Source organism: Lygodium microphyllum, chromosome 17, assembly GCF_053477565.2.
Source record: "Lygodium microphyllum isolate KBCC chromosome 17, Lygodium_microphyllum_v1.1.10, whole genome shotgun sequence".
In the NCBI taxonomy this organism is placed as follows: Eukaryota; Viridiplantae; Streptophyta; class Polypodiopsida; order Schizaeales; family Lygodiaceae; genus Lygodium; species Lygodium microphyllum.
Window position 1 is genome coordinate 87,456,030 of NC_141151.1, and position 26,480 is coordinate 87,482,509.

At 42.9% G+C, this 26,480-nt stretch overlaps 1 protein-coding gene across 8 annotated transcripts in view; it reads left to right on the forward strand.

Annotated features, from left to right (window-relative positions):
* Positions 1 to 26,155, forward strand: part of LOC148022121 (disease resistance protein ADR2-like) — a 44,863-nt gene extending 18,708 nt beyond the window's left edge. For 3 of the 8 annotated variants that reach the window (XM_087697753.1, XM_087697755.1, XM_087697754.1), the window contains exon 5: positions 20,909 to 21,923. In XM_087697753.1, coding sequence (XP_087553879.1) covers positions 20,909 to 21,913 — 1,005 coding nt within the window. In that variant the 3' untranslated portion in view covers positions 21,914 to 21,923. Of the gene's footprint in view, positions 1 to 20,908; positions 21,924 to 22,554 lie in introns of those variants that run through there. The other 5 variants (XM_087697759.1, XM_087697757.1, XM_087697760.1 and 2 more) reach the window with 5 other exon arrangements.
* Positions 26,156 to 26,480: the final 325 nt, after the last annotated feature.

The following is a 26,480-nucleotide window of genomic DNA, read 5'->3' on the forward strand; positions in this document are numbered from 1 at the left end:
TGCAAAATGTTCCACGGTGGCCTTCTCACCACTCAACATTTAGACAATGTATCAAGTAGTGTAGTTTCAGGTTCCTTGCCTTTATTCGCATCTTTTCATGGAATGCGATCATGGAGGTGACCCACTTGCGCATCAGACCCTTTTCTAACAAATCCTCGGGACAAGTAAACTCTCCCCCTTAAGGGGTTCTCATGATTCTAACAAAAAGAAGGTAAACAACCTATCTTTAAACTAAAACAAGCAATCTTTTTTCATAACAAGTATACCATCTCTTCAAGACCAATAGAATTCAATTAACTTGAGAAATGATATATATATCAATCACATTTATACTTAGATTGTGAGTTGAGATAATACATTTCAAGCCTTCCCATATAACATAAATCTTCCCACCAACATGTGCAAGTCTTAACCATGCACAATCATTTTCTTATAGCATCACAAGGCATCTACCTTTGCATCTAGTTCAACCTAGGGATCACTTGGTCCCTTGTAGATTCATCTTATGTTTTAGGACATAATCTGGATGACTTTAGATTCTAGTTATTGTTTCACTTATTTCTAAGGGGATCTACGATTTCTTCCCTTTCCAAGTTGAGGTCCTAAGTCGTATGAGAAAAAATCCAATCCTCGTATATATCACTCACCCTTCCAATCCTCTTTTTGTAGGATGATGAGCTTTCAAAAAGGTTGGCACACTTCCTCTCTTGCTCTCTCTCTCTCTCTCCTTCTACCTCCTCTCTCTCTCTCTCTATCTATCTATACCTCTCTCCCTCTCTCTCTCTCTCTCACTACCACTACCTCTCTCTCTCTCTCACACACACACACACACCCTCTCTATCTGTTAGCCTGTCACTTTTAGTGTTAGTCTATCATCTCTTGATTATGAGCTCCTGCTAGAGTCTAAAAAGACATGGGAGCTCTAGAATTTTATCATGCATATCTCTTGTTTTAGGCCCTTTTTTTATGTCTGTTAGTTTGATTGCACCTCTTGTTGGTCATAGATTGTCCAGCATGCCATGACATTATTCATGGCATTTTTCTATGTAGTTGGACTGCATTTATTACAGTCCTATGGTCGGCTTGATCTCGCTCTCACTCTGAATATTGCAACAGCCAGATTTGGACTGCATTTATGCTGGTTGGCCAGATCTGGGAGACTTTAGCTATATATAGCTGGTCCCTCCACACTTTGACCATCATCTTTTTGCAGGCTGCTCCTCTGACTTTGGACACTCCATCTCCGATGCTGCTATTGCCATCATTATCTTCAGCCAGATTTCATGTCCTCATTGACACCTCGAGCTGTGTGCCTCCACACTTTGACCATCATCTTTTTGCACGCTGCTCCTTTGACTTCGGACACTCCATCTCCGATGCTGCTATTGCCATCATTATCTTCAGCCAGATTTCATGTCCTCATTGACACCTCGAGCTATGTGCAAGGATTGATCAGTCTTGTTTGTATTTAGCATTTATTTCAGTCAGTACAAATCTCTTTCTTCCTTCATCTTTTTATTGTCTTCTTCTCTCTGTGTGCCTATTTCTTCTCTTGTTGCACACTCTCACATGGTATCATGCCTAACGAGAGATCATGAAGATGATTTTCATCGCAAAGACCACTCCAGATTGCCAGGCAACCCCCTCCGGATCTGGATTTGCTGCAATGCAACCTTCTTGGGACTAGGCTGTTGCAATATTAGAGTGAGAGCAAGAGATGGCGTTTGCTATAAATGATCTTCCCTATTCTTGCTATAGATGTGTGTCATCGAAAAATATGAGGACTGTTTTGAACAAGAAAGATTGTAGCACTTTATTCATCAATGCTTGGATTGGCCCAAATTGGCATAACCATAAAGTGGTATAGACCTCTTTTAGTCCGAAAGGCTGTTTTGAACTCATCCCCTCCTCATGTGTATTTGATGATAGCCCGATTTTAGATAAATCTTCTTGACCATTTTTGGCATTTTTAAAGTTATCAAAAAAGATAATCAATGTGGGGATTGGGTACCTTATCTTCATGGTGCTCTTGTTGATTTCCCAAACGATCGCCAAACATTGCTACAATATACATCTATTGTAGCTAGGCAAAGATTTTTTGGAGGAACCACACTTCAAGCAGCATGTCTTTCCTTGGATAGTGAATCTCAAAGAGGTCAAAGTTATTTCCTTGTTTGGTGCAACCACCTTTCCTATTGCAAGTACCCCAAAGGTATCTCCCTTTGCTTGAATAAGGCATGCCAAATCTTACAGGTGTCGTCAACCCATAGGGAATATTTAATTGACTTTTCATTACTGCGAATAGGGCCATTAATTATGTGGTAAATTGATTAAGAACCATTTGTTTATAACAATAATGGAGAGAGATACCTTAGATTTCCACCAGCAATTTATCTTGGATTAACCATCCAAGGGTATTTGTAGTAATGGTAAAAAATAAGGGGTAAGTGGGCGACTCTTCCTTTTATAAATTGGATTTGTGACTTCCTACATTGGTATTGTGGGTGAGAGCTCCATATGGGAGAGATGCCTTTCACACGGCCAGCAAAGGAGATACGAGAATTTCTTTAAAATCTTGATAATACTCATTTAAAAGTCCACCTAGGCTTGGACTTGTACCCTTTTTAAGTTCCATCTATGGAGTCCTTAAGTTTCAAGGGGAAGAGCCTAGAGGCCTTGTTCTAGGAGGGACACCATAGATGTGGGGATGATTGTCACGGGGACATGTAAATTTATTGCTTAGCTTAATCAAGTTGTGCATGTGATTGCAAGTTAATTTTGGCACAGTGATAGTCCAAAACCCAAGTTGGGCAATGGGAAATGTGGGCAAAAGCTGTGACAAGTTATGTTGGATAGGAACTAGTAGGTAACCGAGACTTTGTGTTTGCGTCAGACCATGTAGAAGCTAGGGAAGGTATACACATGAAGGCCATGTTCCAAGTTTCCTTCAAACTTTTCTTGACCTTGTCAAGTTTGTATAGTCCAAGGTCACCATGAAACAAGCCAGTGGTAATGATTTGGTAAATGTTGGATAGTATCAACCGGATTGGTAATTAACTAGCATGACAATATTCTTAAAAACCTTGAAGGAAGCACTTACATAAGAGGTTAGGATACTAGTTGACACATATGCTTTATCTAATCTTGCTAGTGGTGGCAGTCGTGGCGGACCGATGACCAGTTTATGAATCCAAATCGACCTAGAATCCAGATTCGTCTCCATCGTTCTTTTAAAAGCCAGGCTGTAATTTGAGTTCTAAAAGAGATGCTTGTTAATGCATTTTTATTTGCTAACATTTTATGCCAATACGTTTTGTGCTAATGTTTCATTTGCTAACGTTTTTATGGGAACGAAAACGTAAAACGTTTTAACTAGCACAAAACGAAATACGCACGAAAGGATAAAAAACGAAACGTTTTAACCAGCCGCAACTCAAAAACGTCCACAACAATTGAGAGTCGAGACCAAGCGTTTCGGCACCCCCGACCATCATGCCTTGAAACGGCAGCCGAAACGTTTTCGCAAGGGACCTGAAATGCCCCGTGGCGCTTGACCGAAACGTCTCGCCCCTGTCGAGAGCCCCCCCTTTTGTTTATTGAAGCATGCGAAGAATCTTTTACAGTCTTGTCCGAATGAGGCTATGGATTGATTTAATATCTAGTCATGAGTACTTCCATTCTCCAGCAAATCACACGTCCTACCATATTAAGGGCTCCAATTAGAACAATGGGTATCTCAAAACTTGTTATGAGTCCCAAATTTAATGCCCACTTGAAGAAAACAATTCGCATAAATAGAAACTACAACAAATCTCTCTTCTAACTTCAAGGAAATAACAATTGATTGATTATTTGCATGTTTCGATATCTTTGTTAGCATACTTACGAATCCTTGAGTGGACCCTTATCATTAATGGTTGTTCCACGACTTTGACTTTAGGGAGGCCTGTATTTAGGTCTATCTCCGCAAGGATCACAGGATGCCATCTGAGATTAACTTGGTTCACAGGTGTTTGCCCCAGAATTTCACCTAGTGGAGAAGCTATTAACTTTAAGTAAGGCTGAAAGTGCATGGGCATGTTTAGGAATTCCATCCACATAGGCACCCTTGTAGGTTCAAGGCCATTCGGATTAAATTTAGGGGATTTCTAAGCATCCAATAACCATGACTAAGTTTCTTAAGTGCCATTTCCTCTATTTCAGAGAGAAGGAAGAACTAATTGTGCAACAAATATTAAGCGAAGAAGATCTTCCTCCCAAGCCTTCCAAGTTGAATTTCACTCAATTCTTTGAATATTTTGTAGGGGGACTTGGCCCATTACGCATCCCAATTAAAGCTTTGTTTAGAAAAGTAAAAGCCCAATGATTAATACCATTCTTGGGGATTGTGATTCTGAGCTTACCGTTTTTGTTGTTTATTAGATTAGACATGAGCTTACTGTTTTTGTTGTTTATTAGATTAGACATTGTTCCTATAGTTCAGGCTGGCACTTGCAGCGTGACCTTTGTGGATGTGATTGCTTGTTATTGGGGTTAGAAGCTCATGGACGCTCTCCAAACATTGTTATTATTGCCATGCCATGGCAATAGCATAGTATGAACAACAACAACGATTGATGTTCTATGATCAATGCCTTTACTTTTTCCAATTTAGTATTGCTTTGCTTTTGTCACCTTGTAGTGCAATTGCAAGGATTCCAAGGGGGAGGTCTCTCATGAGGGCGTGCATTTTTAACTCTTAGCTTTGGCATTATTACGTTGTGCACATGTGAGGTGCACATGTGAAGTGCAAGTTAACTAACTCATGGTGATGATCTAAGTAACCCAAATGAATAGTGGGTGACATTGGCGAAGTTGTACAAAGTTATGCTGGATAGGTACTTATGGGGTGCCTGGTGTCACTTTCGGTCTAGGCTATTAATTGGGACATTAAATGTCCAGTGGTGACATTGTGGGACTAGGCATCGAATAATAAATTAATGCTAATCTAAGGCCAATTAATATTGGAACCATTAAATGTCCCATGGGATTAATACATTAATTGTGAATAGGCACTAGCTAGGGTAGGGTCAAATGGATAATTAGTTAGTTTTCAAAATTTAAACCCTGAGAATTAATTGATTAATGAAAAATATTAGATTAGAAGGCCGAGTGGCAAAACAAGCTGCCACTTATATCAAAATTACCTATGGGTGAGAGCTCTTTGGGAGCTCGTTGAGGATCAATCCAGCTAGTTTGTGCATTGTGGGGGTTGAGAGAGATAGAGAGCATGCTGCTATAATAGCTGCTAGCAGCCCCAGGGCATTTCCAGCCAGTTCGGAGGTGATTGTGGAGGCTGAGAGAGACAGAGCATGCTGCTACAATAGGTGCCAGCAGCTTCAAGGCATTTCATTTTGCTATAGCCATCAAGAGGTCAAGGAGTAGCACAGGCGACAAGTTGACTAGACTTTCCAAAGCAGAAAGTCAACATTTTGGGGCTAGTGACAGCCAGCTGGAGATTCTAGATTAGTAGATGAGAGCATTTTTGCTATCCTTGATTAAGGCAGCAACCGGTCTAGGCACTTGTATGTGATAGAATTGAAAAATTTCTTCTTTGTAGCTTCCTCTCTCTCATCTTTTGACAACCCCTCAACAGTTCTCAGCCATTTCCAGCTTGGGGTAAAGAGCAATTATAGAAGTTTCTGTTGAAACCCTCATTTACAGTAGAAATCAGGGTTTCCACAGCCACCTTGGGATCTATGCCTATTTATGAAGACCCACATACTTGGTATAGTAGCTAAAGATATTAATTTGCAGCTGATCCAAGGGGTAGTCCATTTCCAAATTATTGTGGCTGTATGCGAGGGATTGAAGACCCGATTTGAGCTTGGATTGTTCTACAATCAAGGGGAAAATCATGCCCAAGAAGTATTGGTCGATTATGACAGCCATTGTATTGAAGATTGAAGGAGATCAGTCTATATCTTAGTGTACTTCAACCTTATAGCAAGGCAAGATAAATAAATACTTCCAGGGGCACTAGTGGTTGGGGGCGAATCAGGTGCTGACTATGCAAGTTTAAGTCTCATCATAGCACATACAACAATGACCATTAGAATGGACCATGGATACCTTCGTGGTGAGCGATCAAGCCATTACCAAGGTGTCTTAGAGAGAACCTAATGTCAATATTTAATTATAGTAGCTCTTGACAATAATAAGGAGTCATAGTAGCTCTATTGCATCTGCAGTAGTATACGTGACCATGCATTTTCCACCTTTGCCAGACTATTGAAGCATCCTCCTCATGTGAGCCTGAGCTAGGAGCAAATCCCAATCTTTGTTAAGTAAAAAAACCCATTATGAACATGGATGTCAATCCCAACTCCACGATATCAAAACTTGTCAAACTTTGTCGATGTGGAAGGGAAGCGCCTCTTTGGGTCCTTTGTACTTGTATGCAAAGTATAGATGAGGTGCAATTGCTCCACCTCCACCACCCTCTCACACTCCCTCTTGGGCATTAGGGAGTCGCGAGGGATGATTGAATCACTAGTAGTAGAAAGTAGTAGAGAAAGAGGTAGTTATGGCCTTTCTTTTCTCTGAAAAATATGAACCTTGCTATACCTTGACCTTTGCATTCACTGGAGAGTTTAAAGGAGGATGAGGGCAATGACTCATCGGAAGAGTTTGTATCCTGCTTCTTCTTCTCCTCCTTTTGCAATGAGGCTCGGTCCGTGCAATCCTTGCAAAGATGGCTCTTCTTACCACAATGATAACGATGGGCCTTTATCTTCTTTCTTTTTTTAAGAGAAAAGTAAAAATACTATTAATGCACCTCAAAATAAAGTTTTCCAAGGCAAAAAACCAAGTACAAAGCAACCTTGTAAGGGACTTCCATATCAAGAATTATATAACAAGGGGAAGTCTATTACAAAGCTGGAGTTGTAACGTGCTTGAATGAGAAGCCCTCAGTGACATGATTTTAGTGGCCCATCAAGAGATATTCCTAAGTGACGCCACCTAATAATCCTTAGAATAACATAGGGTTTGTCACCTAGGTTTGCTTGAGTCCACTTCACAATGGAAGGTTCTGGCCGTAACCCACAAGGCTCAACTTGAATCTAGGTTCTTAGAGTAGAACAAAGTCACCTATTGGTTCATCTAGCATTGGTCTTTGAGCGTCCATTTTAGACCAGATCACCTAACGACCCATTTCACACTTGGTTCGAAGAGAGTGAGAAACGAGGGGGAATGTAGTATGCCAACCCCTGTACCCATAAGCCATAGTCTTACTCCAATTCCCTAAAACAACACGAAGTCAGGGTTCTACTAGATTTCCTAATTGATCAATGTGCAATTTCCTAACTAACGCAACTTTGAAGAAAATATCTCGGCTAACTAAGACCATCCATCCGTAGGATGGATCTGTCGGGGGTTTTGTCCTCTTGCTTTCCTCGATGGTGTGTTTTAGTTATTTAATTAAAACCTAACACATTTATGTTGACATGTAAAGACAACTTTCTTCACTAGCCTATAGCACAGGATTCGTTCACGTAATTTACACACAAACACACTACAAAATCAAACAGCCTTTAGAAGATAATAATGATAATATATTTATCCACACCTTTTCGAAGGTGAAACACCAATCCAATGTTCCGTCCCTTATATTGAGACCCGTATCTGAAGCATCTAGATACTCGTGTCCAAATCCCATGGACACAATCCATAATCCACTCTTTATCTAGTATAGGGTTTTCCAATGTCCAAAGATGCTAGGCCACGAAGGTTTTCCAACTCCATCCTAGGCCCCATGAGCGGTGTCCAAAACATTCATGACTTGCAAAATGTTCCACGGTGGCCTTCTCACCACTCAACATTTAGACAATGTATCAAGTAGTGTAGTTTCAGGTTCCTTGCCTTTATTCGCATCTTTTCATGGAATGCGATCATGGAGGTGACCCACTTGCGCATCAGACCCTTTTCTAACAAATCCTCGGGACAAGTAAACTCTCCCCCTTAAGGGGTTCTCATGATTCTAACAAAAAGAAGGTAAACAACCTATCTTTAAACTAAAACAAGCAATCTTTTTTCATAACAAGTATACCATCTCTTCAAGACCAATAGAATTCAATTAACTTGAGAAATGATATATATATCAATCACATTTATACTTAGATTGTGAGTTGAGATAATACATTTCAAGCCTTCCCATATAACATAAATCTTCCCACCAACATGTGCAAGTCTTAACCATGCACAATCATTTTCTTATAGCATCACAAGGCATCTACCTTTGCATCTAGTTCAACCTAGGGATCACTTGGTCCCTTGTAGATTCATCTTATGTTTTAGGACATAATCTGGATGACTTTAGATTCTAGTTATTGTTTCACTTATTTCTAAGGGGATCTACGATTTCTTCCCTTTCCAAGTTGAGGTCCTAAGTCGTATGAGAAAAAATCCAATCCTCGTATATATCACTCACCCTTCCAATCCTCTTTTTGTAGGATGATGAGCTTTCAAAAAGGTTGGCACACTTCCTCTCTTGCTCTCTCTCTCTCTCTCCTTCTACCTCCTCTCTCTCTCTCTCTATCTATCTATACCTCTCTCCCTCTCTCTCTCTCTCTCACTACCACTACCTCTCTCTCTCTCTCACACACACACACACACCCTCTCTATCTGTTAGCCTGTCACTTTTAGTGTTAGTCTATCATCTCTTGATTATGAGCTCCTGCTAGAGTCTAAAAAGACATGGGAGCTCTGGAATTTTATCATGCATATCTCTTGTTTTAGGCCCTTTTTTTATGTCTGTTAGTTTGATTGCACCTCTTGTTGGTCATAGATTGTCCAGCATGCCATGACATTATTCATGGCATTTTTCTATGTAGTTGGACTGCATTTATTACAGTCCTATGGTCGGCTTGATCTCGCTCTCACTCTGAATATTGCAACAGCCAGATTTGGACTGCATTTATGCTGGTTGGCCAGATCTGGGAGACTTTAGCTATATATAGCTGGTCCCTCCACACTTTGACCATCATCTTTTTGCAGGCTGCTCCTCTGACTTTGGACACTCCATCTCCGATGCTGCTATTGCCATCATTATCTTCAGCCAGATTTCATGTCCTCATTGACACCTCGAGCTGTGTGCCTCCACACTTTGACCATCATCTTTTTGCACGCTGCTCCTCTGACTTCGGACACTCCATCTCCGATGCTGCTATTGCCATCATTATCTTCAGCCAGATTTCATGCCCTCATTGACACCTCGAGCTGTGTGCAAGGATTGATCAGTCTTGTTTGTATTTAGCATTTATTTCAGTCAGTACAAATCTCTTTCTTCCTTCATCTTTTTATTGTCTTCTTCTCTCTGTGTGCCTATTTCTTCTCTTGTTGCACACTCTCATATGGTATCATGCCTAACGAGAGATCACGAAGATGATTTTCATCGCAAAGACCACTCCAGATTGCCAGGCAACCCCCTCCAGATCTGGATTTGCTGCAATGCAACCTTCTTGGGACTAGGCTGTTGCAATATTAGAGTGAGAGCAAGAGAAATTGTGCACAAGAGGGAGAGAGAACTCAAGTACAACAAGAAGATCTTGCTTAATGAGTTGTTCATAAGTATAACTGGTATACTCTCCCACAATTTGAGACTATTTAAATAGCCTCTGGTTGGCTAGGGTTAGGGTTTTCCGTTGCCCTCCACATTCATTCACAACCAACTACCCTTATCCACCCTTGCATACATAGGGTTCACGTGCCTATCTCTTAACACCCCCCCTCGATGCTAGAGTGGCATTGGACTATAAGATATGTTAATGTGTCCCCTCATCAAATGGGATGTCTTTATAAATCAGGCTATAAGAATGCTTATGAGTAGAGGATTTATAGATGTAGAAAAGTCAATCATCAGGTATTTTGGAGACAAAGTTGGCCTCGAATTCTACTTCAAGAGTGGTAGGACATTTATTGGTAATATGCCTTGTCCTCTTACACTTTCATTTTGTCAGGATATTTTTTCCAACAGTTGCTGACAAGATGTCTCTTCTTATTGTAAAAGGAGTAGTTGGTGGAGATAGTATGAGCCAAGAGTTGCTCATGGGCTGTTGAAGTAGATGCTTGATTAGTGATGCCTTCTTTTTTATTTCTTTCCTCCTAATCTAAATAAGATTGGATGGTACTTTCCAAGATTGGATTAGGGATATTTGTAAGAGTAGTTACAAGGATTGGGAATACCTTCTTTATAGCTTTCAAGAGAATTGCAATGGCATCTTCATCATGAATTGGGGCTTGCACTAAGGATAGCTCTGTCATGAGCCCCTTTATGTGAGAGATGAAGTTACCTAGGTCTTCTTTTTCCTTATACTCCAGGCTAAACAATTCGATCTGAAGGAAAATTTTAGAGTTCTTTCCTTTAGTGCCATAAAGCTTTTCAAGCTCATCCCATTTCTCCTTGGGAGTGGAAAGATGGTCAATGTGATGAATCAAGCATTCATCCAGATGAAGTATGTTATGGCTTGGATTCTTTTATCATTTTCTACATCAGGTGGGTTTGATAGGTCAATAACCTTGGTCCCTTTGATGAAGGGCTAGTAGCCCTGTTCCATCATTTTATACTTTACTAATACCTATAATGGATGAAAGTCTTTTCCATCAAACTTATGGATTTGAGGCCTAATATCGGCATAGGCCATGGCCATAATAGGCAGGTCTTACCGATTGCACTAGGCAATCATAGTGTCTATCATTTACACAACAACCAAGAAGTGCGGAAGCAAAAGAGACGATTAATAAGTAGCAAGCTTAAATATGATATGTTATAAGACGAGATGAGGAATTAGGACAATGGTGTATGTGTTTATAACCTTCTCATAACCTTACAATGACAGTTAAGCACTCAATACATATGCTTAAGATAAAGACTAATCTCCTCAAGATTGAGATTTAGTGTAAAACATATTCTAATAATGATTAGAACTAAAATCATGACTATGAATTGTAGCATTAGTGCTTACAAGCACTCATCTCATAGTGTATGTTTACAAGTTGGCTTTCTTATGAGCTTAATGATATCCACAAGGTGTGTTTGAACTTGAGTTGAAGCTTTTAGATGTGCAACAAACTCCATAGGACTTAAATTAGTAATTAAAATCACTATTGACGATTTCAATGAGTGGAAAAATTAAAAAAAAACCAATGTTTACACGGTTAGGGTTTTGCTTTGTGTGAGCAGAAGGGAAGGAATTTCAAGAAACCATCAATTCAATCTCCACATTGTCAAAAATTGCACTGATCTAAGAAAACACGCAATGTTGCCTTCCTTGTTGCCCAATGTTGGAGTTTGTTGTGGCGTGCTAAAGCGCCTTGAGTTGGGGAGCAACTCTCTAGAAGAAAGCCAAGTAAGATATGCTCTTTTTTGTTCTCTTTAGGTCCTCCAACAAAGGTAGATATGATTGACAGCTATGGAGGTGAAGGGATATTATGAGAAAATTGCATGCTCATGTGCACTTAGTGGGAAATGGAGTTGAAAAAAGCTTGTTGGATTAGAGATGGCTCTGATACCATGTTGCAATATCAGAGTGAGATTAAGAGAAAGTGTGCACAAGAGGAAGAGAGAGCTCAAGTACAAGAAGATCTTGCTTAATGAGTTGTTCATAAGTACAACTGGCACACTCTCCCTTAATTTGAGAGTGACCTCTTGGCTGTCTAAATAGCCTCTGGATGGCTAGAGTTAGGGTTTCCCCTTATCCACCCTTGTATACATAGGATTCACATGCCTATCTCTCAACATAGGCAACAACATTTGGCTACATCAGACCCTTTGCTGCCCAGGTGACAGCTCTCATGACAAGATGATAGCATATGGCTGAACATAGGTTTTTCTGCTTCCTAGCGATAGTTTCTCCTCGGTGACAGTCCTTGATTGTAGGCGATAGCATCTATGTGCAGGCCATAGCCGTTCTAGTGCAGGCGGCACATCTACATCTTGATTGTAGCCGACTTCCTCTTGTTTCAGTGATGTTGATTGTCAAACAAAGCTTTTCTGGGTAATTACAAGTTTAGAATATGTCTCAATACTAGTTTTTCGACTTTACTGACTCAGAGGATGAGGCCTCTCATCATTTCTTTGAGCCACAGTGAGACTTGGAGGTCAGAGTTCCTCACTCGGACTCCTTGTTCGGAGCACCCCTCTCTTTTTCCCTTGAAGTAGGTGATTGATTGCGGATATGGACCATAGTAGCCACAATCTCAACCCATAAGGAATGGGGAAGTACCATGTGCTCCAATGTTGATCGGGCCATCTCAAGGATGGACCGATTGGCATACTCCACCACATCATTTTTAGATGGTGTTTTTGGATGGGAATATTCCACCCGAATACCTTGATCCCAGTAAAACTCGGAAAATAGGTTAGAACAAAACTCACCACCATGATCAGCTAAAACATGGCAAACTTTGAGGGAGGTTTACTTCTCCACAAACGCTGCTCCACAAATGCCTTCCACTTGCACACATAGGAGTACTCCAACAAGTAGGGCTACAGATGACAACTAAAGTCGTCAACAATCAACAAAAGGTACTTGGCCTTTTCAAAGGGAGGCCATGCCCATTAGTATGCAAATGTTGGTGTGAACCAACTCTAGTGGTGTAGATGCCCTCCGAGTAGCTACCTGTGGATGAGGTTGCCTATGCTGCTTGCCCTCAAGAAGCTGGGACTTAGTATGTAAATGGGAGGAAAAGGTGAAAGTCCCTCAACCATCCTTCTCCTTGAAGCCCGCCATATAGCATCAAGATTCAAATGCCCATAATGAGCATGCCGAAGTAATCCAAGCTCGTGGAAGACTAGTAGCAAGGGCTCTGAGTGTGTAGAGTCCACCGTCCTATGTACCTGTCCAAAGAGTAGCTTCTGGCTGAAGAAGAATGTCGATCAGGCAACAAGGGAATGGTCTCCACTCCAGGCACAGGCATTGAAGAGTTGTCACCAATGGTTATGGATCCCCCTCTTGATCACATATCTTGAAGCCAATCCTGGCGATAAGTCATGTGGGAAGAGGCCCTAGTATTCTCGATGGCTATTGACTATGCAACGCACTCTAGTTAGGAAGTGGTATTGGTCCAATTAGATCTGGAAAAGGCTTTTGACTATTTAGACTGGTCTTTCATTGCAGAACTTATGTCTACCATGGGCTTTGGTACTCGGATGTCCCGCTTGATCTACACCATTAGTGCTACGGCTTCTTCGCGAGTTATGATAAATGGCGGTGTTACAGAGCCCTTTGTCCTTGCACGCTCTGTGAGACGGGGTTATCCTCTGAGTCCTCTCTTCTTTGCCCTGGCGACTCATCCGGTTCTTTCGATGTTATCCTCCATGGCAGCTTTTGCTCCATTGGCCGGATTGTCTCTTCCTTTTGGTTAGTACTTCATTAGTCAGTCTTTGGCTGATGATAGCTTTATGATTTTACGTGCAAACAAGGACAATATTCGCAAAGCATTAGATGTCTGGACGCTCTTTGGCCAGGCTTTTGGTCTTCATATCAATACTTGCAAATCAGCCATTCTCAGTTGCACGGAGCCCGATTTACAGTCACTGGGTTGGTAAGGCTAGGTTATTCCCCGTGGTTCCATTGTTAGGCATCTTGGGTACCCTTTGGGTGTTGATGTTCGGCCAAAACAACTACTATAGTGGATTTCACAGAAATTGGCAGTGAAGTTTTTGTATTGGAAGTCGCAAGCTTGGCCCTTCCATGTTCGCCTCAAAGTGGCCCAGATAATTATGCTGCCAATGCTCACATATTTCTTGCCATTGCTGCCTTGGACTCCTACCACTTTGAATGCTCTCACGCGGCCCATTCGTTTCATGTTATGGAAGAAGAAGTCATTGCAGGTAGTTATTTCGTGGATTTCGTGGTCGCATACATGTACTCCCAAACACCTGGGTGGGGGGGCATTTTGGATGCCGAAACTCATATGATGGCCCTTCGTTGGTCTCTTTTTCGTGCCATGTGTGTGGAGTAGCACCCGTGGGTTGTGATAGCCCGTTATTTTCTTGAGGACCGTGGGCTTCTGCATGGTAATACACAAATTCGAAGCTCCTGGTGGCATGTTCTTAATGCAGACTCTCGGTTTTCGAGTCCTTCTTCATCCCTGCTTGTTCACTTGGTTGGCTCCTGGCAATTGGTTCTCCAGAAGGCGTGTTGGCATCCAGCGGAGGCCCGCTTACATACTAACTCTTTTCAACTTGAATTGTTGGCAGCCTCGAGATTACTTTCATGGGAAGGCAAACAAGAGCTCAGGCCAAAATTTAACCGCATGGCCCGATTGGGCTTGACTTCTGTTGCAGATGCAACCCTTGCCAGTCGTAATGTCTTCATATCGTTTCGCATTGCTAGGCGGCTTTTTTGAATCCCTCCGGGATACCATGATTTGTGGGAATAGCTTTTGTTAGTCCTCCAGAGCAGGCAACCCTTTCCTGCCCTTGTTGTGGATCGCCCTTGGCAGGATTGGGTCTTGGCAGGCCGGTTGAATTCGGAAAAGGCCTCGGCTAACTAGGTGTACCATCTTCTGATTAAAGATCATCAATGGCTGGTCACTAAAGCCAATACTGTATGGGGGTTGCGGAAATCTCACTCATGGTAGAAGGCAACTATGATGGAGGGTTGGGTAAACAAGACACCTTTCAAATGCAAGGTCTTTCTTTGGAGGGTGATGATTGGTGGTCTTCCTCTTGCCTCCGCCCTTTCCAAGCTTCGAATCTCTAATGGCAATTGTTTCTTCTGCACCACCACGGTGGAAACAACCTGTCATCGATTTATCTCTTGCCCTCTTGCTAAGTATATCTGGTTACTTTTGTCAACGGTTTGGCAAGCGGTGGTTGGTTTCTCGCTGAGCCCTTTCGATTGGGTTTTTGTACGCCCAAAATACCCCGCACTGGCAGAGTTGCATATGAAGATCTTGTTCCATTTTCTTAGATATTAGGGATGTTGGCACAATTGGACTACTCGGAATGCCTTTCTTTTTGATTCGGCATCTAATGTTCTGAGACACATTGCCAGGCTTAAAGGCCTTTTGCTTTGGCAGATATATCTCATTCAGCACTCTGACTTGCTTCCTCGGGAAGACTTACTTCCCTGGCATATGGCAATTTCCACTGTGTCTTTGCCATGACTTGTGTATCTCTGTCCAGGTTTTGTACTAACAATTGACACACACTGGCGTACAACCATCGTGTATCTTGTAATCATGTAAACTTGTACTTTTTTCGTAATTAATACAATTACCTTTTACGAAAAAAGAGAGATAGAACACTTAAGTCTAAATTCATCTAGAAATTATAGGCAGGTGGGAGAAGCGGTTGGCAGGCAGGAGAGGCGGGTCTGGTAGTCGGGCGACCAGACAGTGGAGAGAGACGTGAGGCATGTCAGGCAGGCAAGAGAGGTGGGAGAGGCGGGAGCGAGCTAGCTAGTTAGAGGTGGGACAAGAGTCACGACAAGCAAGCCGCGACAGTATTCACGAGAGGTGGGAGTTGGGCAGCAGGTGCAAGGTGGAATATGACACAATCAACGATTTTTTAATTTAAAAAAATGCCCCGCTGTTCCAAATAGGGAATGGCTCGAAACGGGCAGGAACGGGACATGGAACGGGCTGGAACGTTCCCCAAGCATTTTCTGGGCTCGGACCTCCCGGAATGTGTTAATCCATTCCCAAGTGCTAGAACGGGCGTTCCCTATTTCTATGCTTTGGGCCACATGATTTAGTTAGAGTGCATGGATCGGTAGGTGGGAAGAGGATTAGAGTCATGATTGATGACTCTGCCACCCACAACTTCATAAGTTATACACTTGTCAAAAAGTTGAAACTTCCCCAACAAAAGAGTGAGCATCAATATATTGTTCGTATGATGCAAGGTCAGGATAATAAAATATGGGATACAATAGTATCCAATTTGGAAATTGAGATCCAAGGATATAAAGATAAGCTTGATTTCTAAATTATGAATATGGAAAGGGCCGATATTGCTTTAGGGAGGGAGTGGCTATGGGGAATGGAACCATCCTTAAAGCGTAGTTATCATCATAATACACTGGAATTTGAAAGGGATGGTAAGACTTTTGTGATTCAAGGTGAACATGAAATATCTGATAATCCTTTGATGTGTTCCCTTGAAGTTCAGAAGCTGATAAAGAAAGAAGCTTGTGAGGTATACATGTTATGGTCCCTTCTTGTACAGGACACTTTTACTTCTTGTAATATAAAACAACAATTTTCTTATGTTTGTGAGTTGAATGTAAATAATGAATTAAGTGGTTTGTTAGATGAATTTAAAGATATGTTTCCATCTGACTTACCTACTGGCCTTCCACCAGATAGGGGTGATGGAAATCACCCAATTGACATAGATAGGGATACCCGCCCTGTTTCTAAACCACCTTACAGGCTAAGTGAAACACAGCACCAAGAAGTTGAAAGACAAATCAAGGATTACCTTGATAAGGGGTTTATATAACCCAGCAATTCACCTTGGGCTTTGCCAATTTTATTGGTGAAGAAAAAAGATGGTTCTATGCGATTTTGTGTTGATTATAGAGCACTTAATAAAATAACGGTGAAGAAAAAATTTCCTATGCCCAAAATGGAAGATCTTTTTGATCAGTTACAAAGGGCAAAATTCTTCACAAAGATTAATTTAAGATCAAGCTATCACCAAGTAAGAATTAAGGCCCAAGATGTTCCTAAAACAACATTTCGTACAAGATATGGATATTATGTTTTTTTGGTAATGCCTTTTGGCCTCACTAATGCACCAACTACTTTTATGAAGGTGATGAATAGTGTGTTACGACCCTCTCCAAGACACTTTGTAGTAGTCTTCTTGGATGACATCTTGATCTTTAGTAAATCAAGAGAAGAACATTTGGAATACTTACAGTTAGTATTCCAATTGTTAAGAATCCATTTCCTTTATTTGAAGAAAACTAAATGTGAATTCTTCGCACAAGAGGTCAAATATTTGGGGCATATTATCTCGAAAGAGGAAATCAAGATGGATCCAAAAGAAGTAAGGGTAATTATTGAATGGCCATCTCCAAGGAACCTGGAAGAGCTACAGATCTTCCTATGTTTATCTGGATTTTATCGTAGATTTATTCGAGAATATGCCAAGATAGCTTTCCAATGACGGACCAACTTAAAGGGAAAGGGAAGAGATTTAATAGGGGAACAGAACAAAACGAAAGTTTTTAAAAACTTAAGATAGCTATTGCTACAGCTCTAGTAATATTAATTGTGGATCCCAATAAACCATTCTTGGTTGAAGCTGATGCCAGTGACAGGGCAGTAGGCGCGGTCTTATTACAAGAGGGTTGACTGGTTGCTTTTGAAAGCAAGAAATTAGACCGTTCAAAACAGAATTATTCCGTTTATGAGAGGGAGCTGTATGCAATAGTACATGCAATGAAGAAATGGAGGCACTATTTTTATGGTGCCAAACTTTTGATCTTGTCGGATTATGAAAGCATTAAGTGGCTTAATGACCAACCGGATCTACAAGGGCGTAAAGCTAGATGGGCCGAACTCCTCCAAGAGTTCGACTATGAGATAAGGTATAGAAAATGAAAGTGTAACATAGTGGCTGATGCACTCAACAGAATGCCCATCATAAATGAATTGAGTTTTTCTCAGTTCAATTCCAATTTGCTTGAATCCTTAAAAGGCAAATGCCAGGTTGATCCGGCATATTTCAACATATGGGAAGCAATAGAAAATGGGGATCCAAGTGGAAGAGCCTCCACCGAGGAAGAAACATCTGAGCATGTTTAACAACGAAATGGAGCATCAGGGGTTGCTCAAATGGGATTCAAGTGGAAGAATTTTACCATTGATAATGGTTATTTACTCTACAAGGGTAGGATATGTGTCTCGAAAGTTGAAGAAATAAGGCGCCAGATACTCTTTAAGTGTCATGACACCCCTAGTGCGGGACATCTAGGAGTTAATAAGACTTATAGTCTTATTAAAAGGCAGTTCTATTGGCCTAGAATGAATAAGGATGTCCTTGACTATGTGGTCAAATGTAATAAATGCGAGGTTAATAAAGCTGAAAGATTGAAAAGAGGAGGACTTCTCCACCCATTAGAGATTCCTTCGAGAAAATGGGAGAGTATCTCCATGGACTTTATTGTTGCGTTACCCAGGACACAGAGGGGGCACGACTCTGTGTGGGTAATTGTGGATAGGTTAACCAAATTGGGTAGGTTTATTCCAACTTCAGCTGATGTTAAAACATCAGAATTGACTAGATTGTTCATAGAGAACATATACCGAGTGTGTATGGCCCTCCGGCAAATATAGTTTTTGATTGGGATAGAAAATTTGATAGTCAATTTTGGCACGTTGTATTTAGGAAGTTGGATATTAAACTTAGTAGAGCACAGCGGAGCACCCGCAAACTGATGGGCAAACTGAAAGAGTTAACCAAATCCTTAAAGATATGTTCAGAGCATATATAAGTAAAAGGCAAACTAATTGAGAAGAGTATTTACCGATAGCAGAGTTTGCATATAATAGTGCCAAACAGTCTTCCACTGGATATAGTCCATTTATGCTTATGTATGGGTTTCAGCCCAAAGCTCCCTATGCAATAGGACTGCATAAGGAAAGGGTTCAGGCAGTAAAGGATTTTTTGGAGGATATGAATAGTATGGTAAAATTTGCTCAAGAAAATATTAAGAAAGCTTAAGATCGAGCTAGAGCTTATGCAGATCCTCACCGAAGAAACATCTCCTTTGAGGAGGGGGAATTGGTATATCTTAAGGTGCCTGGAAAAAATTAAAACCATGAAAATGGGACGATGTCTAAAGCTTTCACTTGGGTATTGTGGTCCTTTCACAATACTTAAGAGGGTGGGTAACAGACGAAGAAGAAATACTATTTATCAAGAATATATGGTGAAATGGAAAGATTATTCAGAAGAAAGCTCAACATGGGAGCGAGTAAGTACTTTAAGGAAAGGGTTTCCCAATTTACAGTTGGAGCTCCAAGTATCGCTTTCGAGGACGAAACCGATTCTTAAGGGGGAGGAAATGTTACATTAATGCATGTAACTTATGGGAAAACAACACGAGAGATGATCGTCCAAGAGCCTTGGGCGCCCGTATGGAGTTCGGGGGGCTTAGGAATGAAAGTAGGAACAAAGCAATTCGAAAGAGAGTTATTAATTAGTACAACTCCTAAGAAATTGACAGCTGGCAACATGCTAGACACGCATGGTTCCTGAATTCTCCTAAGCATGGCTGGGTGGAAAAAACGAGGGAAGATAGTTGGTAGAAGACAGTGGCGCAATAATTTAATACTCAAGCTTTCTCATCAAGGCTTAGGTATGAATGTGAGTACTTAGCCCTTATACCATGTGAAGGATACACATTGATGTAGAAACTCAAGATGCAAAATGCACAGATGAATGAATGGATTGGGGATGACATACTTGGGGGTTTCAAACCTCTATGTCTCCAGGATCGGGGATGAGTTGAGCTGAGAGTGGTGTTGGAGGAGCCATGAATAGCTTTGAGAGTGTATTGTACTCATGATGGATCCTAAAATTTAGTAACAATAGTTCATTAGGCTAGATGATGATGTTGATTACAGCAGAGGGAGCAAAATGCAATCATCCATAGTCAGTCAAATGCTGGAATAATAAGTGGTGGTAAAGCATAGGACAATGGCTAAGAAATGGAGCTTTGGTGATGAAGACAGTGATATCACTAGATCATAAAGCATGTGATAGTGATGGCTTTAGCTCAGTGGCATGTGTAGGCTGAAAATAAAAAACAGAAAAGCAACTTGGAGTAGTCTGTGATAATGTTGATAGTAGATGACAACTGCTACTCAAGGTTCATGATAGGGGTTGGCTAGCAGACTGGATGAAGCTGTCCATTGGTGATGATATCCTTTAAGCAGGTGGCAGCATGTAGGAATAGTAGTCACAACTGAATAATGTCCAGCAACAGCTCCAAATGGGGGGTGGACAGTAGTGTGAGGGCAAAAATAGAATTAATCAAAGATGAATGGGATGTAATAAGAAAATAATGCTTTTTGGGTCTTTTTAGGAAGACAAAATTGGGATTCACGCACAATGTTTTCTCTAGTCCAACCCTAATTTTGGTGGCTCAGAAACCAGCCCATGAACATCCCGATGCAAGAATTAACCCAGTAACATGCTCCATCATACCCCCTATGTTTTGAGCCGCTCTTTGCATATCCAACTCCTCTACCACAAACTTCGGTATATGGCCTCTTGTGTGTCATATATCATTGTCTGCTCTCTACCAAGATGTGCATTGAAGTCTCTAGATGCAAAATATTTCCATGCTAGTGACCCTCATGATATTCTCATACATCATGCAAAATATTTCCATGCTAGTGACCCTCATGATATTCTCATACATCGGCATGTATGAACACTCTCCCAATTTACTGCACCTCAATAAGTGGGTGGAAAATTGCAAATAGCCGCACACAACACAACTCTCTTAAGTACATCCATGCATATCGGTACCCAAATGTATTGGGCCTCTGTATCCAAACCTGTATACAACATGCATTGTACTGTCTCTTAAGTCTTGCCTATTTAAAAATACCATCCCCTTGATCTTTTGGCCCCTTGATTCAAGGAGAACATGATTGTAATCATGCTATACTAGTGAACATGGCTTTTGTATGTTGGCCAGATGGCCTCTTGTACATCTAATTATTCTTGACTTTCAGCAATATTTGTTGGTGTGTGTGTGTGTGAGAGAGAGAGAGAGTTGAAAATACTAACCATTACCTGAAACAAAGTGAACTTTGAAGTGGGTTTGTATGAGCATCTATTTGCTAATATGTTAAATAAAGAAATTTGTTAGTAACTTAGTTTCTTTTAATGCAGATTCAACAACGTTCCATGCACGGGTGCAGGAGCCTGGCGGGGCTGCCCCCGGAGATCGGGCAGCTGACCGCCCTGAGGGAGCTGGTCCTGTCCGGGTGGGGGAGCCTGGCGGGGCTGCCCCCGGAGATCGGGCAGCTGACCGCCCTGACGCGCCTGGGCCTGGACGGGTGCGGGAGCCTGGCGGGGCTGCCCCCGGAGATCGGGCAGCTGACCGCCCTGACGCGCCTGGGCCTGGACGGGTGCGGGAGCCTGGCGGGGCTGCCCCCGGAGATCGGGCAGCTGACCGCCCTGACGCGCCTGGGCCTGGGCGGGTGCGGGAGCCTGGCGGGGCTGCCCCCGGAGATCGGGCAGCTGACCGCCCTGACGAGCCTGAACCTGGCCGGGTGCGGGAGCCTGGCACGGCTGCCCCCGGAGATCGGGCAGCTGACCGCCCTGACGCGCCTGGGCCTGGCCGATTGCGGGAGCCTGGCGGGGCTGCCCCCGGAGATCGGGCAGCTGACCGCCCTGACGCGCCTGGGCCTGGCCGGGTGCGGGAGCCTGGCGGGGCTGCCCCCGGAGATCGGGCAGCTGACCGCCCTGACGCACCTGGGCCTGGCCGGGTGCAGGAGCCTGGCGGGGCTGCCCCCGGAGATCGGGCAGCTGACCGCCCTGACGGAGCTGGGCCTGGCCGGGTGCAGGAGCCTGGCGGGGCTGCCCCCGGAGATCGGGCAGCTGACCGCCCTGACGGAGCTGGGCCTGGCCGGGTGCAGGAGCCTGGCGGGGCTGCCCCCGGAGATCGGGCAGCTGACCGCCCTGACGCGCCTGGGCCTGGCCGGGTGCGGGAGCCTGGCGGGGCTGCCCCCGGAGATCGGGCAGCTGACCGCCCTGACGCACCTGGGCCTGGCCGGGTGCGGGAGCCTGGCGGGGCTGCCCCCGGAGATCGGGCAGCTGACCGTCCGCCCGGAGATCGGGCAGCTGACCGCCCTGACGAGCTGGCGGGGCTGCTCTCGGAGATCGGGCAGTTGACCGCCCTGACGGAGCTGGGCCTGTCCGGGTGCGGGAGCCTGGCGGGGCTGCCCCCGGAGATCGGCAGCTGACCGCCCTGACGAGCCTGGGCCTGGCCGGGTGCGGGAGCCTGGCGGGGCTGCCCTCGGAGATCGGGCAACTGACCGCCCTGACGGAGCTGGGCCTGTCCGGGTGCCCCCGGAGATCGGGCAGCTGACCGCCCTGACGGAGCTGGGCCTGGCCGGGTGCGGGGAGCCTGGCGGGGCTGCCCCCGGAGATCGGGCAGCTGACCGCCCTGACGAGCCTGGGCCTGGCCGAGTGCGGGAGCCTGGCGGGGCTGCCCCCGGAGATCGGGCAGCTGACCGCCCTGACGGAGCTGGGCCTGGCCGGGTGCGGGAGCCTGGCGGGGCTGCCCCCGGAGATCGGGCAGCTGACCGCCCTGACGAGCTGGCGGGGCTGCTCTCGGAGATCGGGCAGTTGACCGCCCTGACGGAGCTGGGCCTGTCCGGGTGCGGGAGCCTGGCGGGGCTGCCCCCGGAGATCGGCAGCTGACCGCCCTGACGAGCCTGGGCCTGGCCGGGTGCGGGAGCCTGGCGGGGCTGCCCTCGGAGATCGGGCAACTGACCGCCCTGACGGAGCTGGGCCTGTCCGGGTGCGGGAGCCTGGCGGGGCTGCCCCCGGAGATCGGGCAGCTGACCGCCGGCAGCTGACTGCCCTGACGGAGCTGGGCCTGTCCGAGTGCGGGAGCCTGGCGGGCTGCCCCCGGAGATCGGGCAGCTGACTGCCCTGACGGAGCTGGGCCTGTCCGAGTGCGGGAGCCTGGCGGGCTGCCCCCGGAGATCGGCGCCCTGACGAGCCTGGGCCTGGCCGGGTGCGGGAGCCTGGCGGGGCTGCCCCCGGAGATCGGGCAGCTGACCGCCCTGACGGAGCTGGGCCTGTCCGGGTGCGGGAGCCTGGCGGGGCTGCCCCCGGAGATGGGGCAGCTGACCGCCCTGACGAGCCTGAACCTGTCCCAGTGCGGGAGCCTGGCGGGGCTTTGGGGAGAGCAGGCATCGAACTCATACACCCTTGGTGGTAGTTGTAAGCCTTAACCAAGTGGACTATGCCCTTGAAATATATTAGAATTTACGTAACATTTTACTAATTTTTATGATCTATCAATAAAGCAACATCAAGTTAATTGAACAATTTACAAGGTAAAATCGAGTTAGTTGAATTTATATATCTTGAAGGCTCGCGTGATTATGGATTGATTGTCTCAACGATCTTTTGATTTTTTGCTTGGAAAATCAATCTTATGTTTTATAACGGGACTTGAACCTCCCCCCTTGAAAAGTTGAGAAATGTGTTTACAAGGCTTTCATCTTCAAAGAACTCGCGCGAGTCTTTATTACATAATTTAAAATCAGATAAACAAAGTTGAAGGAAGATATTGCATGGCGTTTTGAACCGCTATCATGCATTTCCTAGAAAGAAGAAGTTAAATATCTCCCAATTAAATATCTCCCAATGTACCGGGCAAGGTGAGGTTTATATGATTTGGAAAATAGTTATGTTTGTTATACTAAAGGCTAAAAGAGTTTGAAAAGAAGATTGTGTACAAAAAAGCTAGAAAATTGCATGCGACATCATTTCTTGCATACTCATTTGATGGGTTGAAAAATCCTAAAGCAAGCAATGAACTCTTTATCAAATCTTTATTTATGAGGGCAATGAATGGTGATAAAGATATATCAAAACGCCAAAATTTCTAAAGATGTGAAATGTTCCCCAAGTTCTTTACAAAATTGCAAGCAATCATACAAAGATAGATGATGGAATGGAAACATGCAACGATGTGCTAGTTCTCCAAGCTATGTAGCTTGTATGAGACAGTAGCATAACAAAATTGAAGACACTTGAAATATTTGACTTTTGGTAAAAGAGTATGTACCTTCTTCCTCTGACTTGATGATATATTAGGTATTCTATGGAAAAGTGCTTCATGAAAGGGTGCATTGCTAATAAAGTTTTCATTGAAATCGTACAAAACCTCTAAATCAAGTATTCACTAGTTTGCATAGCACAAATGTAGCAAATTGCTCATGGAGTACAATAAGAAGACATGTATGGAATATCATATACCGTAATGTTGGCGGCATGTGGTATATGGTAGTGTACAAAGGACATAGGTTGTATGACACTTTTGCTATATAGCACACTTTGTAGGTTTTTAGTGAGTAGACTATTAGATAGTTGCGCTATTGAGCATACATTGTTTGTGCACCATATAGAACTCCAAGTTTGAAAGTAAACATTGCAATATAAAAGAGTATCACAATTTATAGTAGCCACAACCACGTAGTAGTTCACTTTTGGTTATGTCACATTCATTGTGTTGCCTCATCTCTCCTTAGCGGGTTCACACTTTGTAACCACATGTACATATGTTTTAATATATTCATATTGATCTTTTATTATGTTGTACACGAAGGTTTTTTTGTGGAAGAAGAAGAAATAAGAAGGAATTTTAACCCTACTTCTTTGTGTGCTTAATTCTTCATTGTGATTATGCTTGTGTTTCATCTCTCTCCCTTTTTGTTTGTTTACATTTTTTTGTTTATATCATTTTGGAAATATAAAGAGCACGATGGTGGATCTCCAACTATACTAGAAATGATTCTCAAACTTGATGGATTGGATGACTCTCAGAAGGTTCAAGGTTTCATTCAAGCTTAGATAATGAGTATAAGACCAAGGTGAAAACTCATGATACGTTGGATAAAAAAATATTTGTATATGCATTTGCACATTCAAAGTCTATATTGACATTAGCAATTAATAAGATTAGGAAGATAATGTTTAGTATTGCATTAAAAGATAATAACGCTAAGAAGCCCAAAGGGGCTAGGGGGGCACTCTCAAGTGAAGAGCTTGCAAGAAGATGTGTGAGCCATGAGAGGGAAAACCCTATCCACAACCCGATGAGAAGAGAAAAAGAAGTGCTGGTGATAGTGTTGTGGTTTGGTGTTAAGGCTCAAGAAGTACATATTTTTTTCACAATGGTCTACTTGGAAATGAAGAAGAATACAAATAACAAGAATACCCAACAATGCTGGCCCCAATATCACCATCTAGCCACCAAACAAATGGATTCAAGATATTCTATCAAACGGGGATCCATGTGGAATAACCCATCAAGATAATTATACACATGCAAGTGACATATTCTCGAATTAAGGTGAGCATGCTTGTATTCATCTGCTACCAAGAGACAACATGAAGCAATCTCCAAGGATCGTGAAGCATCAATAACATTTAGTAGACTAGAAGTAATAGAGTTTCATGTACCATCAAGGTATCACTGAAGACTCACCATAATCTACAAACTCCCTTAAGAACATTTCATAAATTCATAGCACTATAAATGTTTTCTAAACTATACATTATACGGGACATTTTCCATGGAGCATGAAAGGCCCATAATGCCTTGTTTTGAATTGGCAAATTGATGCAAAAAGAGATGACAGGTAGATGAAACAAGATTGTAAATTGATGCACCAATCTCGAAGGAGAAATCTAAAAAGCTGGGGTGGCTCCTCATGATCCTTTACAAGCCACTCTTTCAACTTCCCTCTCACTACCACTTATGATTTATGCTCTTGTTGTCCTTTCTAGTCAAGGTCTCAGGCTTCTGAAACCATTATAGGCTAGTGATGACCCTACTCTTTTGGCCTTATCAATCTTCTTATAGCGGCTTAACTCCACTGGTCATGTAGCCGTTGCCTCGTAAGTATAATGGATAGACAATTTCTATTCTAAGTAGTTGCCCTGTTGAGGTTTCCTCCCATAAGAATTATAAGGTCGTTCGAATATATAGATATATACATCGTGGTATTTTGCCTTTTGTAAAATTTTGTGGGCCTTGGGTATGCTCTTGTATCCGTTGATTATTAAAACCTCAAAGTATGTGCTTATGGGTAACTCTCAGTCAAAAATCAATATTTTGATGTTGCTTCTTATTTAATGCCTTTTTGGGATCCATTCATTATATGTTGAAGTCAAATTTATGATTATTGCTCAAGGAGTCCCCTTATAAGAAACCATCTATATAACGTCATTCAAAGAATATTAAGAAACACCCTTTCTTTACATGTTATAAGGCTTTAAATTGATCCCTTTTACTTTACTAAACTTATTGTAATTTTTAAAAAAAATACATTTTGTAAATATAATCCTATAGAATTGACTAAATATAATACCCTTTCTTTTGAACTCACGTGGTATCTTACATGTTCTATAAGGTGGATCCCCCCCCTCGAGATCATTGAAGACCTTAAGGACTCTCAATAAAAATTGATGCTATCTATTAGGGGGAGTTTTTGGCTTATTTAGAGTAGATACAACTTTGTTGAAAAATACACAACAATGTAATGGTTTCAAAATTTTAGGTCCTCATGAATGTAAGTATTGTCTACAACTCAATGGCAATGAGGTTGAAAAAAGCAAGGAAAAAAAAAATGTAGATGGTGCAAGTGCTTCTTTGGAGACTTGTTTGAAGTATTCAGTTGTATAAGCTAGCCACCAGGCTCGTGAGCATGAGTGTTAC